The sequence below is a fragment of the Poecile atricapillus genome, chromosome W, assembly GCF_030490865.1.
Source record: "Poecile atricapillus isolate bPoeAtr1 chromosome W, bPoeAtr1.hap1, whole genome shotgun sequence".
In the NCBI taxonomy this organism is placed as follows: Eukaryota; Metazoa; Chordata; class Aves; order Passeriformes; family Paridae; genus Poecile; species Poecile atricapillus.
Genome location: NC_081288.1, coordinates 51394242 through 51412437, shown reverse-complemented (window position 1 = coordinate 51412437; position 18196 = coordinate 51394242). Strand labels below are relative to the sequence as shown.

Genomic DNA, 18196 nt, shown 5'->3' with positions numbered 1-18196 from the left:
TGGAATTTCACTTAATTAATCCATTTTCACCAAGGAATTAATTTTCCCTCTTAATGACAAATTTTTTACTGCTGGAGGTTCATGCTAACACAGCTTCTAGTGCCTGAGTCAGCTGAGCTCCACCTAGGACTATTTGTACATCGGTTCACCCTCTGTGCAAGTCACCCAAAGGCCAACACCTTTAGGAAGGGTTTAAGCAGAAGAAAAAACACAAAAATACATGAAATTATTCTTTAGAGGAGTAACAAGGCAAGACTAGAAGAAGGTAATATCCAAAAGTTTCAAAATAAAGATCTTTATTTCGAAATACTGTTTGCAAGTAGCACATCCAATTGATAAAAAATACAAACAGCATGTTTTTTAAATGGGCCAGTTTGCAGAACTATAAACTGAAACACTGTACAAGTTCACAAGAATTATTATAAAATAGACAATTAAGTTCTAATGTTTTCATTTTATTTAACTCTATTTTCACATTTGACTTCCAATTCTGCTTTTTTTATTACACAAGGTGCTTACAAGATTGATTATAGAGTGGAAATTACAAAACAGAATTTAAGGATATAAATATAGAAAGGAATTCCTTAAACTACATACTAATATTCTCTGCTACAAAGATACATTTTTCAAAAGTGCTAATATCTCTATGACAAACAGTAGCAGATTACATTTAAATGTCAAACAAAATACACTTTTTTTTTTTTTAATTGTCTGTTATACTCTGATACTTCTAATTATTAAGAGGCTTAATAACACTATTTTCACTTCCTAGTATTTCACAATCCCACATGTGGAAAAAGACATATCTGTGTGTGTATGTCCATGTGTGTGAGAAAAATTATATACATATATGCATAAACAAAGTTCTCATAATTATTGTTTTCATAATTCCAATAAATCAAAAACCCACTAAGTTCCAGTAAGTAGAAACAAGGGCTTGTGCAGGACAAACTCTATAGATAACTTTTACACAGGAAAAGAAATCCCTAGACTGGTATATTTTTTTTTTTATTTTTTTTTTTTCAATCATATCAACCTGTGGTAAAAAGAATTTTTAGTAAAATCTAGCATTCACTAAAAGCATGATACACAAATGTGCATTTTCCATGCACGGAACTGGAACTGCACCAGCAGGGCATGGATATTGGGGCAGGACAAGAGACTGGAAGTCCTCTTCCCTGTCCCAAAAGCACAATCAGACAAGAAACAGCCATAATTCACCTCTCTGTGACCAGAAGGACAAAAGGGAGTTCATGGTGCTGTCTAGCCCCAGAGAACATGTTCCCACAACCATGGTGTCAACCACAGACCTACAATGGACAAAGTACTGTCTAGACTTTTCCAAGGTGCATTGAGTCCCAATGCTCACTGTGATGCCCCCAATTTCCCCAGAGGCATTATGCCTTACAAAGACAAAATGCCTCCAGGCAATGCCACTCAACCAAGGCACCTCTTCCCCCTTCCCAATGTGGTTCAGCCTTTTAGGAGTCATAATTGAGCCCCATGAGCCTGATTCTGAGCACTGGGAATTTATCAATTTAACTATATTATTCCTTATTAGCCTGCCTATTACCATAATATTTTTGTGCTCTCTAACTGGAATTTAACCAATAGGAAATTCTGACATGAATGGAAATGCACTTAGTTTATGCAATACAGATTAGAATCTGGCCCAATATATGGGGAGGAAAAAAAAAAAACAAAAACATAATAAGAATAATACCTGTAGCAACTATCAAAAAACAGATTAGGAAACCCTCTGAGGGTGAATCTGCATTGCATCAGAATACACACCAATATTGCATACACCAAGGCAAAATGTAACACTTCCCAGCTTCCTAGTAAAGTTAAGGATTCAGCTTCAGTGATAACTTGCAGTAGTAGGCACTACTAGTCAGTGTTCACAAGAAGAAGCTTTGGTTAATATCAGACCGTTTGTAGACTTAGTTTCTAAAGATCCTGTGATCTTTAGCTTGTCACATTTGCATAAACTGAATTCACTATAATAGAAAGAGGCATTTATGGCCAATTCACTCAACATACATGCTATTGGCTATTGATGACTCTTGTAACAAGGACTGAATTTAGGAGATCTACAATTTTACACTCAAAAAATGGAATATCTGGAGTGTAAACAGGAAAGTTTAAGTATGTGAGATCAAGATGTTTGGGTGTTTTACACAGAAAAGCTACATACATGGACGGAGGAAATTAGCAGACAGTAAAGAAAATGGGTACTTTGATTCCCTATATCTGGGAATGCCATAAACCTCTTTATGTGTTCCACAATTAAAACTACAAAAGACAGTTATTTCTTGGAAAACCTTAATGGTGTAATAGGAATATACAGTTAGGTCCAACAGATCCTAACTGTATTTTTCAAAATTTTAAATACCAACCCTTTTATTTTTAAAGCATAAAACATATATTTTTAATTATCTTCTTTTACACAGTTATTTAAAAATAACATTTTAAATGTATCTGAGAATAATCATTTTTTCACTTGCTCTTTGCATTTAATGACATAATTCCTTGATTAAGTCAGTTTTGTTTTTATATCCTGTTTAAATTCTGCTACTTTCTGTAGATCTTTCTTACACCATAAAGAAATAAATACTAAGTTATGTGACTCTGGCTCCAAAGACACAAACACTGACCAGGCCACTTAATGTACTGGTTTAGATTCTTGAGTTAACTTCTAACAATTTTCCTTCTTTACCCAATTTTTGAGGTATTGTTAGTCTATTAGTTTATTACTCGAAGGATACATTTCATAGACAGATTTCCAAAGTCTCTTTCTAAGATGAAGCATTTCAAGTAATAATAGTACTGAACTAAAATGATAAGGTCTCTATTCTGACTTGATTAATGACAAAGAAATCCTGGTACTCTTCTAGTCCAGGGCAAAACTTAGATTTGATTTTAGATTGCCAGATTATTTCAGCAATGTAAAATACTGGGAATTGCTCTCTAATTAATGAGATATTCAAAACAAAAGACATATTTCCAACATGACCACTGTAGCAAAACCAACAGTATATTTCTAATGCTGACTTTTGAATTAAGTTTAAAATAATAGGGCAAAGTTGCTTTCAACCCAGAGAGAAACAGAGATACTTTGATTTTTCAGAGTGCCTGTAAAGACATGTTATGCATGGAGGCATTTGAGTGTTTAAACATTAAAGTATGTAGCAAATACTTAAGGCTTTGCCTTGCAGTCTGTTCTCTGACCAAAACCTTGATTCGCTGGATTCAAATGGCAATTTTGCCTTCATGTGGACTGCAGTATCAGGCCTAGAATTCACTTTCTGTAAACTCTTCCATTTGCAAAGCCAAAAGGAAGCTGGAATGTAGCTTTAGTTTCACATACAAAACTATACCATTTGTGTTAGAATACAGACTTGAGGATTACTTTTTAAAAAAATATTTATATAAAGAGAATTAACAGTGCAAGTGTGAAAATCTTACCTAGTCTTTCTTCAAATGTATTTAAAGAAAACTCTCCAGTTTTATAGAGAATAAAATAGAAAGGGATAAATATTTCATGATGGGAAGCAGATCCCACAGCATTCCATGCAGATCTCCAAGCAATCTGAAGATTCACAACACGCGTCCATTATGCCACAGTCCATATCACATGGACAGTTACAGTCATCCCCCATCTCGTCCCCGCAGCAGCAGCAGCAGGCTTCCGACGTGCAGATGCCACAGGATGCTTGTCCCAGAACAATGTTGCAGAGGGTGAGAAATTCACAGAACAAGCAAGCCAGGATACAGTGAACACAGCAATCTTCATAGACAATAGTACAGTAGCATGTCAGGAACAAACAAAAGAAACCAACAAAACAAAACAAAACAAAACAAAACAAAAAAAAAAAGACAAAGAAGAAAAGAGAAAATCATTAATATGTCATTATAAATCCAGATTTATCACAATGTCAAATAAGTAGATGAATGAAACGGTTCAGTGTAAACATTATTTACCACAAAAAAAGTGCTTCCTATCTTCATGGTCACTTCTGCAGCTGAACTCATGTCCACCTCCATGCAAGTTTCCTGTCACCACTTCACTTCATACAAATCCTTAGTACAAAACTGCTCAGAGCTGCTTAGATCAACCTCCTTAGTAATTATGTAAGATATCCGTATCTATTATTTTCAGTTATTCATTCTTACACAAACTGATAAAAAATAAAAAAAAATGAGGGAAACTATCAAAAATTATTTCCAGCCCTTCCCAGTTCATCTTGCCCTTCTGAAGCTGTTTTGTTTGCTTGATACATGTGAAGAAAAACAAAGGAGTTGCCTAAACATTGTTGTTTTACTTTATTGTTTTTGCACGCGTTAAAACCAGCTTAACAGCACATTATAAATGTTACTTACCCTCAACAATAGGTAAAATATTCAGTCAAAACACAGATTTTCCTATTGCTTTTCTACACAAATCTACTGGCAATTGTTTTAATATACTGCTTCAATCTTCAAGAGTTGTTAACTACACCTAAACATCAATATACAGCTTTTATAAGTACTACTAAATTATTTAGATAGTTTAGGTGTCTCACAAACTATCTGCAAAAGATACGGCACCCAAGGAGTAAATATATGGAATAACTTCAAACAATAATACATCCATGAGATATGACAGGAAAACAAGGATTGGAACTAAAAATGCACCAGTGAAAAGGAGACTGCAGGAATGAGGGACATACTCAATTTTACATAATACGGATAAATTCATATGTATAAGTATACTTAATTTGTAAGAGGCAGTGAATAGTCATTCAGAAATTAAATGAAAACTTAAAAATACAAGATGTGTTCAGGATGGAGAAATACTTTTCTTTCCTAGCCTCAGCTTTTGTTCTTTTTACTACTTGCAATCTCCAAAGTCTAGCCAGACAGGTGAAGATTGGGAAAATTTTCTGGGGAAAATATCCTGCACAACTTCACCCTATCTCTTGTCCCTACAGCCTGTCACAGCATCCTCTGTGAGAGTCTGTTAGGATCGACAGGTTATTGAGCTATATGGTCTGAGCACCTACAGACGTTATGTTCTATAAATGTTATATTCTTTCAGTTCACAGGTTAAGACTGCTGTCATAGGGGAAAAAATGCAATTGCAACAGTAATACTATTATCAGGCCTTCTAACCAAATTTATAAATGTAAAAAATTATGCAGTAGCCATGACAAGTATGTTGATTGATTCCAAATACCTCTACCATTGCAGAAACTCGGACTGCATGATAGTACAGTGATGACTTACACAAGGAAGAATGAATACTTAAAGCAATGCAGCAACAGAGACTCAGACCAGCCAAATCTGTCCCAAGAAGCAAAGGAACTACTTGAGCCTTTAGCCCACTCCTATTTACTATAATACTTAGATGCAAACTTAGCTTGGACATTTCTGCACTGCAATGTGGCTGCAGTCATCATGTACTACTAAACCCTTATGCCCAAAACAAAAAAAAAAATTGGAAATTTCAGAAAAAGCAAGAGGGAAAAAAAAACCAAAATCCTAACCTTAAAATCTCCCTACTACTGTGCAGGAAGCAAAACTGGGAGGAAACTGCAGGTGCATTTAATGTGCTTTAAAGACAATGGTTTCTTGTATGAAAAGGCTTCCACTCCCAAAGACATAATGTCGCTAAATAAATGACCTTCATAGAAAACACAGAAGATATGTGAAAAAAAGCTGGAGAGTATCAGTTCACTGAAGAGGACCAAAGCCAGACTGATAGTGATTAATTAGCTGGTTGTCATGGAGATGGTGTTAAATATGCTCAGGTAAAATCTCCTTTCAGATTTTCTTTTACTATGAAGGAAAAAGATAAAGAAGCCAAGAGTTCTATCTAAGAAAGATCCGTATTTGAGGAACTAAGGTTTTAGTATATCACATCTTCAAAAAATTAGCTGGAAGCAGCTAATACAACAACAAATGTTGTTCTAAATTTTTTTTTTTTAGTACACCATAATGAAACTTTGTGTGTAAGCATATCATAAATAAAATGTACAAAAAATCTTGCTTGCTTAATGCAGGGATGTGTAAAATTGCAGACAGAGAAATACACATTCACAGACATTATAATATGCTTCTATTGATGAGCAAGGAACAGACTTCATAGGATAAAAACCAGAAACTGTAATCAGAAAGCATTTTCTGGACCCACAAAAGAACTTTTCCCTCCTAATCTAAAAATAACACCAAATCAAGACTTATGGGTAGAGGCTGTGTTTATTTAAATGAAGGTATTCCAAAGGCAAGAGCTATGAAAAATGGCCCAAGACATAGTAAGAAATTTTGGCCATTAGTATTATTATGAAAACTCTGTAGAGGTTCTTTTTTTCCATTTTTTTTTCACTGACTGGAACACCAAGAGGATTTATTTACCTACTCTTTATTTTATGGCAAACCTAATATTCAATTCAAAAACTCTTTATATAACAATTTTACTTAACCTCCACAAACAATTAACAGAAAATAGAGATACCCTTTAGTGCTCTCTTCATTCTTGCAATGACTCATTTGTACAACGAACATAAACTTTGATCCACATTTCAAGGACAAATCTGAAATAATCATGCTTTTATGTTCTTCATGTTATTGACTTTTAATAGCTATCCAGGTAGCAATTATTTAACACATGACAAAGCATGCTGTTACCTAGTCCTACCTAACTTGCTGAATTCAGAATCATGACTCTAAAGGGCTGTAATACAGTTGCATAAAATGGGTGGAAGAATAATTTCTTCTATGTATGACCCCTATTTCTCGGCTTCTTATCTACAGATGCAATTATAGGAAAAAGATGCAGTTACACTGTATTTTTGTAGTAATAACAAACCTACATGCCACACAAAACTCGTTCTTCTTAAGTATCTGCATTCCTACAGCAATCTGTCAGTTCCACAGAAATCACTATACAGCTAAAACTGTGATCAGTGGAATACAGCCATGAAGGTGCTATACAAAGCTCACTTCAAAAGAGATGACCACAGATTTTTCATTACCATGTTTGAGACAACTACAATATATTTCATTGCTTGCACAAGACACTGCAGTAATTTTTTTCTGCTTATAAGACCAAGGAAACTATTTTAAGTTACATATTATTCCAAGTTTCAAAACTTATTAGTACATTAAGAATAAAGACTATACTTAACTTCCACTCTTTAATCTTACCCCATCAAAATCCTTTTTTTTTTTTTTTTTTTTTACCAACTGCTTGAGGAGTGGAACACTTTAATCCAACTAGAAGTAAACATATTTTATGTGTTTGTAAACTTGGTGATTTTAATGTCTGACAAGGAATTTTCTGGAACCTTTGAGTATATTCTAGTCTTTTCTAATAAGGAAATGATACAATAATAGCAGTTACAATACTGGTGCCAGGTTAAAATCATGTATTTCTTTAAGCTCTTTTTTGTTTGAGAATTAGAGGTAATAACACAATTGAGAATTAGGGGCATGTCTTTATTGTGGACAGAACTCCATTAGCCTTGACATTCATGATGCACTACTGTAAGTTAACTGAAATTTCTTAGGGCTTAAGTTTTCATTAAACAAATTTCTCTCTCTGTGGAAATATCTAAGTTTCATCACACAGGCAAATCATTAACAGATAAACTTTTTCCTAGGACTTCTACACTACACCACACAAGTCTCAAATTTCCCTTGTTTTTCAATTCTTATATTACACTTTAATTAAGAATTGCTGCACTAGAGACTGCCACTTTTATAAAGTGAGGATGTGGGGTGCAAGCACTGTCTAGAGGCATACTTAAAAAAAAAATAAAATTCCAAATCAGTAAGTTAGTTCTTTCACCAAAAGTTTCTGATTTTGTCAAAACACTACATCACTTTTGTTGACTAGATCCAAGCTCCTATAAGCTATGCTAAATGGCATAAATTACAACAGTCTTGATCTGTTGGCAGTACTAGTACATTTTATTGGACCAATTTATGTTTGGGGAAAAAAGGTGAGCTTTCAGACACTCACACTTATTTTCAATTATTCCCTCATTTTGTCTGGGATGAAAGTTAGACCTGAAGTTAAAACGATCATCCCATCTGACATTTTTTAAAGCCAATGTAAGTGAAGGTGTTTCCTTAGGCCTTTGGCACGTCCCCAAAAGGCACAGATTTGTTAGGGAACTTCATCAAAACTGTTAAACAATGCCAAGGCAAATAGAACCCAACCAACATGTTCAAGTTTTTGCTGCTTTATATCATACACACACACCCGACCATGTGCTGATTTAACCAAAGAGTGGATACAGTATATGTAACATCTACTTTAACTAGGTTTTAAATATTACCACAGAAAAGATCCAGACAAAAAATAGGCCTAAGATCCCTTCAAACTGTTTACACACTGTTATAAAAGCCCAGTAGGCTCCACTCCTAATTTACCCCAGTTATAACAGCTACATTTAAGAAAAAGAAACAATACCAACAATAAAACTATTTTAATGCTTTTCCACATCTTTAAACATTTGCATGTGCACACCACTTTTTATTTCTAAAACTTCTGCATACAGATATTACCATGGTATCCCATTTCTTTCAAACACTGTCATATACATTTATTTTATTTCAATTTCCCTTGGATCATCTCCTCTTCATTTTTATGAAAAGGTGCATCTCTAGTTAAAAAACAGGTTTTAAGAGAATGATCAACCATCAAAACTGTACAGGAAATGCAGGAGCTGAACTGAAAAATGCACAGAGAAATGTATGTGCAGGCTGCTATGTGCTGCTTTTGTAATGTTTGACACTAACCTGTCACAAACTGACTAAAAAAGCTTTCATACCAAGCAGGCAGGTCACATATGATAAAAGTTTTTCATGTCTACAGTGGTAAATAAGCTCACTTACAGGATGGTGACCTTGGTCAGCTTCTTACTAACTATATTCACCAAGTTCAGACAACTCAAAACAAATCTCCAGGCACTCTGCTGTCTCACAGAGAGAATCAAAAAGGGCAAATCCACAATCAAAGTGACAGCTGAGGTCTTCAGCAGGGGTTTACCGCAGGCCCCCGCAGAGCCCTGAACAGAAGCCCCAGCAGGTGCTACAGGCGTCCCGCAGCCCAGCTGCACGGGCTGGCAGCGGTTGGGATGAGCACACAGCGCCGGCGGCTCAGAGCCCACAGCACCAGCCAGAAACCACCCCAGCCAAGGCTCCTGGAGGGCTGCAGAAGCGAGGAGCAAAATTCCTGAGCCGCCACACCTCCCACCGCTCCTGCAACGGGGCTCATGGGCAGCCTCTGCGACCCACTGCCTTTCTTTTGAGAAAAATCACTACACCCAGGAAAATGTTCACAGGAAAATAGGAAAAGGCAGAAAGAACAACTGACATTTTGTATGGAATATGATTATTTCTAGATAAAAGAGTGACATTTATTTAGACAGCGGAAAACATAGTTACAAAGTCTAGTATATGTGATATTTCACCATTTAAAAAAAAAAACATTATCTCTATTGAACAAGAAAATTAAAATGTTGCCTGAACAGGCAAATCACACTGAACACATGGAAACTTTCATCAGAGCTTATTTTCTAAGCTCTCAATACAGATATAACCTCAGGAGTAAAATGATCCATTTTAAACATACAGATATACTCAGAAATCTGCTAATTTCTATTACCGAAGACTTCCTTAGAATACAAAGCCTTCACTGCCACTACTCACTACTCCAAATACTGAGACAAGTTAAGTGCCAGCTAAACTATGTCCTTATGAAATAGATGCTGCTGGAAGACCCTTTTACAGACCTCTTACAGGCTGTTTTCCACTCAATCCTATTAAAAAACATGTAAATGACCTTTCAAGACTTCTGTGCAAAAAAACAATGTAAACTATAATTAAAACACATCACCCTTCAAAATGCATTCTTAATAAAAACAAATTTGACCATTTTGATAATGTTATTTGCCCACTGCCTGACTGACAACTGTGTTCTGATACAAACTTGTCTAACAAAAACCCTGGTTTAGCACTTCATGCTCAGACACAAATCCACTTTGAATCAATTTCTAATCCATAACAAATAAAATTTCTAAATTCTAAACAAATAAAATTTCTAAAGTAGAGAGATTGCAGAATACTAACAAGTAGCTGCCTAAATACTACTTAATGCTACAGGATGGATTTCAGAATGTATGTTTAAAAAAAAAAAAAATCCAGGTTGAGCGATGGCCAACAGATATTTCTGCAATGTTAGGCGATTGATGCACATTCTTACTGAATTTCAGTAAATAATACTAATCAAGTGACTGAACAGTATATAAAAGAAAACTTATTGCTGCTCTGGTGTCCCTCAAGAGGAAAAAATCCCAACACAATCCTATTGCAAGTCATGCCCACTAAAGTTTCCTGGAAACCATTTTTCCTATATAAAGTTATATAAACCAAAGTAAAACACTCCTACTTCAAACAGAAGTCTGGTAACATGCTAAGACAACTACTCATACTTTCCATGTATATGCACCTAGTGGCTCTTAAGACCCTGGCTTAACACAAAGGTCATTTGTTGGACTTGCTTTGTCTTCACTTAAGCCATCAGTATCATTTGGGATATTCTATTAAATGAATGTAGTCAGCAGAATGACTTTAATAGTGTCCACCAACCCCATGCTTTGATTCAAAATCTAGAACAGATAGAAGTTGCATTATGCTAAAAAAAAGGGGAGCAGGAGAGGGATGTTTCATTCAAATGCACCCTGAAATGTTGAATTTTAAACACTGAGTTTAAAAAAACACCCACACTTTGGGTGAAATAGTTCATCACATCTCTAAGCTCAGCACCGCAAGAAGCACAGTCTAGAAAGCTGCGGAAGGTTGCTTCAGGCTTTGCTTCTGGGAGAGCATGAATAGTAACTTAAATGTGGTGGCAAGTCTGCACTGACTGTCCTTCCCCAGAGTCTCACCCCCATGCTGCAGGCTTTCCTTATCTAGCCTTATTACACTTCCTAAAGATCTCTCCTGAAAGAAACCCATTACAAAGAAGATGCCTTCTAGTGCCTGTCCGAGTTAGAGAGCCTGGGAAGGAAGGGAGTAGATTTCCCTGTCCATGCAGGAGGCAGGCTCATGATCTGTTTGGCATAGTTTAACAATCTTCTGATTCCAAATGAATACAGCAATTGTGTATGCTCAAAGCCATTTCGGTGAAGTATCACACTGAACTCAAATTGTCGAGTTGCTGGAGTTGTGGGAACTTCCCAGCCAAACACAGTAACTTCTGAGAACACAACAACTTGACCAGAAGTGAGAGCTTCATGTCAAAAACAAGTTAAAACCTGTATTCCCTCTCTCCATCCTTAACTTTTCATAAATGATTGCTTTGATTCAAAAACTGTATAACATCAAGCTTCATAAGGATTTGGTAGGAAGACTTGGTTTAGTTTTTAGAAAATAATAAGGACCTACCTTGGCCCCTCACTCCCTTAATTAAATTCCTCTTCTAGCCTTCCCCCTGCCCAACCTCTTTCCTCTCCTTCTCCAAGTCTGCCTGTCATTATTACATACCTTCCACCGCTCTGATACACATACGCATGTATTCAGCTACTCATCTCTCTTCATTTCCTGACATCTAGATCTACTGTTCTGCTCCCTCACTGCTGTCTCCTTTAGACCTCCTGTCTTCTTTGAGTTCCTCTGGACAGGTCTGCAACTGGATCTGCATCAGATTTCTGGATGCTCTGCATTTGAATACAGCAGCTAGACTGCCTTCCTTTTTACTCATTTACAATTGCTTTTTCATGTTTCCAAGATGTTTTTCTCTACTTCTCATAACAAACAGGTGCAAAACAGTAACAATTCTCTTTGCTAGTGGCCTACCAACCAGAATTTTGGAAGTACTGTGACACCTCTGGCATCAATAATTCACATTATTATTAAAATTTCTTTGAGCTAAAAAATTTTTATTCCCAATATTCACTGAAACCTATCCAGTCCCTTTGAAAAATCTTTAGAACTGAAACAGTGTTTAAAAACTGCTTTTTAGGAGTGACACTCCAACTATTTCATAATTCCTTTGGTTTTTTTGTAGTGTAAGTTATGGAGCTGAGTAAGATTTCTTCAGGGACAATATGGATTAATAATAGATGTGGAGGAGAAGCAGAACTGGAGAGTGGTGCACTCACACCCTCCTAAATCTCACTGGATGTGAAAGTGTTTCTAACCAGCATATTCTAGAATGCTGACATCACCACATATACTGCAGACCCACTTAAAAAAGGAGTTTTTAAGCCTTTATACTACTGCTTCCAAAATGTCTGATACATTTTAAGCATTTCCTACACAAATTCAGCTCCAAAAGCTCACAAGGTGTGACCCAAAGCACAAGTGGAGTTTTCAGCTGGAACAATTAATAAAAGAATTCTTAACAGTAGTGGGTGAATTTTTGAGGGGTGGCAGACTGGGAGGTTTCATTGCTTTTGTTAGGACTGCCTAGTACTTTGGAGACCAACAGGAGCAGCACCAACCTTCACGGGAAGATGTGCTACCCAGGGTAAAGTAATATTGAACTTCATTTAGCTTTCTGGTATATATACTGAAATCTGCAGTATATGAAGCAGCACACTACATTTCAAATACTCATGAGGCAAAATATGTGCCTGTGCAGAATGGGAGGCAACCCCATGTTGTGTTTCTTGATTCTATCCCACTTCAAGCCCTTCCAGGCTTTTGGTTCTGTCAACAGATATAATATTTAGAGCAAAGCAGAGCAAAAAACCCTGGACAAACTTTGCATTACAAGCAAGTGTGGTGCTCCAGAAATATTCACATCTTGCCTTTTAAGAAAAATCAAGGAGAATGAGGCTTTTGGGAGGGAAAAAGAAAAAAATGGAAAATATTTTCTCTTTCCTATAGTTTAATCTCAACTTGCTAGCCAGAATTTTTGCTTCTATTCCTTCTGAGGACATAACATACTATTTTTCTCTGGCTGCTTTCACTTAATTTAGTTAGTCTCCTGACTGACAACAGACCAAAACATTCAAGGAGGAAGAAAATGTAGACAAACTAAAAAAACAGGGTGTGTATTTTCAGGTTTAAAAAACCAAACAAAGCTAGCAATTAGATCATAAAATCCAAGGTACTACATCAGGAATAGCAAAATTAAAGTGAATTGAAATATCTAAAAGTGTACAAGTTTATTTCTTTCTACTAAAACTTTCTGGATGCTATAGTAAACTAAGCAGGTGAGTTAATTCAGGTGATTCATTACTCACAGTACAAAATAAATATAGTTTGTCTACTTCTGCATTAAAGCATTTAAAAAACTGCCCAGAATGTATATTATTACACTATATATACATGCCTGAATACGAATACACACCTGCTGCCCTGAAAACTCAGCTTCTGAGCTTGCTGACATGGTTTTCTAAAGACTTTCCCAGGACAGTAACTGTAAACATAGATATGTGTACATTCTTTCTGTTACACGTCTTGTGATGGACATCTCTCATGGCCAGTGCAGTGAGAAAGTGTTATCCTGACTATCCAATCCCTGGCTGTGGTCAGAAGCCTATAAATCCTGGGAGGAAAAATAAACTTCTTCTTTTCACCACACCTCGACCAGTGTCCGTGTGATCTGTTCATCATCAGCAGCAACACACACCTTCAAGTAAATTCAAACCCAGCAACTCTTCAGCAGTAACCAGTGGCTTACGAGGTTAACATGGTACAAATTAAAGCTCGGCCAAGTAGTTAAGCAATGTCACAAATAATTTTCAATAGCTTTGTAGCTTTGCCATCTTCCTGTAAGCTGTGTCAATAGCCTCTACAGAAATGTCATTGAATCAGAAGAGGCAACTACTCAGAGAAATGCCTCTTTGCCCAAAAATGTTCATCATATAAAGAAGCTGCAGAAGTTAGGTTCAAATTAAATTGTGTATACCATTTTGAAAAAATGTCTGTGCAATCCTCAGTCACTGAACTTATTAATATACTCCTCTGGCTTAGCATAATTACATGTATTTATCAAGCATATATACATATATGCATATATACATATGCATATCCATGCATATATTCCAGATTTAAATGCAATTATAGTCCTTTAAACAAGTAACTGGGTTAATTATATCAGGTTTTTGTAATTCAGTCTTCCAGAAGTAGTCATAAGGGGTTAACATGACTTGTAGTAATAGCACAATTATTTTAAAGCTATCAATAAATAATTTTTCCCTTAAACAGTGAGCTCTTCTTTGTGTTTAGATTAGACTTTATGATTGTGCATCTTCTAAAAAATTGGGATGATAGAACAAATAAAGTATATACTGATACTTCCTGAAAGGCAACAGCTTGATAAGAATACTGCTTATCTAGTTCTCTCATGTAGCACCATAGGGTACCTTACTGAAAAGCTGAAGAACCTGTCAGAAGACTTGTAGATGTGTGCATGCAGATGTGTTTACACAAACATAAAACATGTCTGTCAGAGAACTGTAAAGCAAAATAAATTTCAAAACTAGAAAATAATTTAAAAACAAATATTCCTTTATGGGCGTATTCCAACACACCAGACGTACTTTCATCATTGCACAATAAAACTTGTGCTTCCCTCGGATTGAGTATCAGAAAACTTAGAGCTGCAGACATTTGCAGAGTGGGACAAGCTACTCAGAGCATATATCCAACTTCTCACATTCAAAAGGAGAACATTACAATGCCAGATGTAAAGTGTTGACTATATTTAACCATAGCTACTAGGTGACTTGTGAAATTGCGTGTGACAATAGGACTATCCTGTATTTCTGTGCTTTCAAAAAATGAAAGTTATACAGTGCAACAACATTATTTAATTATCTATATTCTAATCAGATATGCCTTTAAGGATAATGACATTTCTACTGTATATAAAAACATTGTATGATGGCAGTTTAAAGCAACTAACACAATTGTGTTGGATATTAAAATCATATATTAAAATTTAAAGCTAAATCTGAAGACATCATTGATTTTCTCCTCAATCACTTAGTAATTTGACACAATTATATCCAGCTATTAAACAAAAAAAATCCCCAACAACTGCTTTTATTACAGGATAATTTTAGAAGAAAAAAGGAAATGTTTGCCACAATTAATTGTATCAGGGAATGAACAGGGCAAGCGCTGCCTCTGAAATAACAGTTTATTGGCTTTTTTCAGAGGTATGAATTTATTAAAATTCAGAGGCCTGCAGTTTGTTTCAATCACATGAACAGATCTAGGATTCTTAAGATATAGTCTTTTCAAAGTGTACTAAGGAGAACCATATAGGCATATTTCACAGAAGAATACAGGAAGTATGAAGTTGTGATTTTGGAAAGAAATATTAGAGGACTAAAAGTGCAACAGAAAAGTAACAGTAGATTCTTGAAAATAAACATGAAAATAAAAACCAGCAAGGGGGACCAGCCCAGGAAAAGTCTGACTGAAGCTGTTCTTGATATTACTACACAGATTCACTGAGTAAGTTTGACTAAAGTAGTTGAAGCCAAGAGGACTCACTCCACTGACATCAGTAGGCTTCGTTCAGGCCGCTACATGTGGTCCTTCTGATCCCTTATCCTTTCATCTAGGCTGAGAATCTTCCCCATTTCACTGAACACTCTGTGTCCGTCCCCTCCCTCTAGAGGTGTTTTTTTAACCAGTCATATCTATGCCTGCCTCAAACCAATAAAATTTCTAGCATCTCTACACTCCTCCTGTTAAGGGCAGTAGCAAAGTCCATCGATTATATTAATGCTAATGGGAAGATTGAGAAGCTCAGGAACTCTGGAACCATGAGTGTAAATGCAAGCAGTGAGAGTACAGAGACACAGCTAAAACATAAGAGAAATTATCTACTTTTGCTTATTTAAGCTATGCAGGAGTCTGAAGCTTTTTCCTGCACATTATCTACATCTCAAATATAGCATAAGGCACACTAAACACTGGAGCACAGGTCATTGTTTTATTATCTAGTGTTCAGACCTCACAGCTAGTCAGGATATCAGCTAACAGAACATTTCAAAAGCAAAGTCTACCTTCACGGAGCCTGTTATTACTGCATTTAAATATTTACTATGCTTTGAACTACTAGTACTTTAATAGTTGTTTTTTTTCTGATGCGTGTGTGACAATGTTGACAGGAGTTTCTATCAGTTCAGGAGACTAAGTACAGAGACTAAAACATTATCAGATCATGTTGACCAAACGTTTGAAAGCAAGAAGTCTCCCATTCCTTCCTGTTCCTTCAAATACTCAATATTTTCCTTTGGGAAAGAAGCTTGTCTTTTATCTTAATAAAAGATCTATTTGCTTCTGGAGCATGAGTCACACTCTTCAATTATTTTCAGTTTATTTTATAATTTTTACTGAGATTTGGTTGGTCTTTATTCAGTTTGGTTTTTTTAATGAGACTATCAGCTTACCTTCTGGTGAAGTACCTGGCTTTTGAGAAAACACAGAGCTTATTTTATTCTTCTTGCTGCTGTTGCTGTTGACAGACAAGGTGGACTGAATTTTTCTGTGCATTTTTTCTGAAACAGGAGATGAAAGCTTTCTGTTGTCTGCAGGCATATGCTTGACCCCATTGTGAATTCCACTTCCATTACTCAGACCCACATGGCCATTTTGGATTTTTCCACTTTCTTCCTCACTCCTTTCCAGTGCTGAAGTATTTGGCTGAGGCAAACGTCGAGGTTGTGCTTAAAGTATAAGAAAAAAAAGGGTTAATTGTAAATTGATAACTGAACTGGGAATGCAACTTTCCTTGCTCTTATTGAGCTAAAAACAGACTGACAAGTTACCATTCTCCCATCAAGACAACAAAGCAAAAAAAATCTCTAGATTAAAAATAATTATTAGGTATTCAAAAAGCACCTCATGTCTGCATGGAACCTAGGCTGCCTGTTTGGCAATGCAAAGAAAGGCTTTCAAGGCTCTGTGAACTGCACAGAGAGAATAATGCAACCAATTTGAAGAAAGGGAAAAAGTCAAGACTAGGAACAAATGTAGTAAAACTGAGATAAACTTGTATTGAGGGGATCAAATGAATAATGTGTGAAATACACCCAAATGGAAGAAAAAGTGTAGGAGTAAACATACAAACCACAATAATGGGCTAAGATGCAGGCTGGCCAAGCCACCAACCTTCAGAAAATAACCTGAGTGACATGGTAGAGGTCCCCTGACACTCAACCACCACAGACCAGTATATTATAGAAGAACAGGAATATCCAGGTAACTAACAAGTTTGAGCTTAAATTCATAAAGATCATGGATTACTAAGAATTAAAACCAATCAAAATCAGCTTTTGTGGAAGAAGTAATCAGAAGGAACATACATTCAAACACCACAGAGCTGTGACAAGCCAGTCACCCCCCCATATTCTTCAATTCAGAATCACAATTTTAGAAATGGCTGTAATGGGCCAGTTAGGGATTTCATGGAAACACTGAAATGGTCAAGGGGGAAAAAAAAACCAAACAAAATCCTGTCAAGGCAAGAATCTGCAGTGACCTGGCTAAGCCTCCAAGAGTACATGCTATAAACTCATTTTAATGAGTAAGCATGAAACTTGGCCATTCTGTCTTGAGCTACTATATCATAAAGGAGAATGTGTGTAGCAACATGGAAAATGGATTTCCTACGTATTCCTTAGTCTGTAACTAAAGAAAAGACACATGATTTTTTAATATAAAGCTTTGTAATAAAATAAAATTATTTGGATTTAACAATTCTTTTTTATAAAAAAAAAGAAGTAGATTTTGTGGGTGAAAACTAATCAAACTGTAAACACAGTAACACAACAAGATTTCACAATCAAAAAGCATCAGCCCAATCACCTCTCCTAATCAAAACACTTCTGCATCATGCTTGGACATAAAGAGGTTTTCAGACAGTCCAATCTTCACCTATTTAAAAATGTTGTGCAAAAGAAAAAGTCCAGATTCTATTAGATACCCAAAGGATGAGAAATTAGTGCCAGCAGTATGGAAAACCAGTGCTACAGTTCATTCTGTTTTCAAATGGTTCATATCCACTTCCTGATGATTTCACAGTATCAAGGTAAAAATACACATAGATAAGTATAGATAGCTTGTTCTGAAAGAAACAATTCCACTGATCACTTCAGATACTAGTTAACAAACTATCCAACAAATACTACTGGGACAAACAGACCAACATGGTCTCTAAAAGAACTCAGTTCTAAAT

At 35.9% G+C, this 18196-nt stretch overlaps 1 protein-coding gene across 3 annotated transcripts in view; it reads right to left on the bottom strand.

Moving 5' to 3' along the window:
* Positions 1 to 279: 279 nt before the first annotated feature.
* LOC131591898 (myoD family inhibitor domain-containing protein-like) overlaps positions 280 to 18196 on the bottom strand; it is a 52281-nt gene continuing 34364 nt past the window's right edge. For all 3 annotated transcript variants that reach the window (XM_058863009.1, XM_058863011.1, XM_058863010.1), the window contains exons 4-5: positions 16410 to 16685; positions 280 to 3790 (exon numbers count right to left, since the gene is read on the bottom strand). In XM_058863009.1, the coding sequence (XP_058718992.1) occupies positions 3543 to 3790; positions 16410 to 16685 (524 nt within the window). In that variant the 3' untranslated portion in view covers positions 280 to 3542. The remainder of the gene's footprint in view (positions 3791 to 16409; positions 16686 to 18196) is intronic.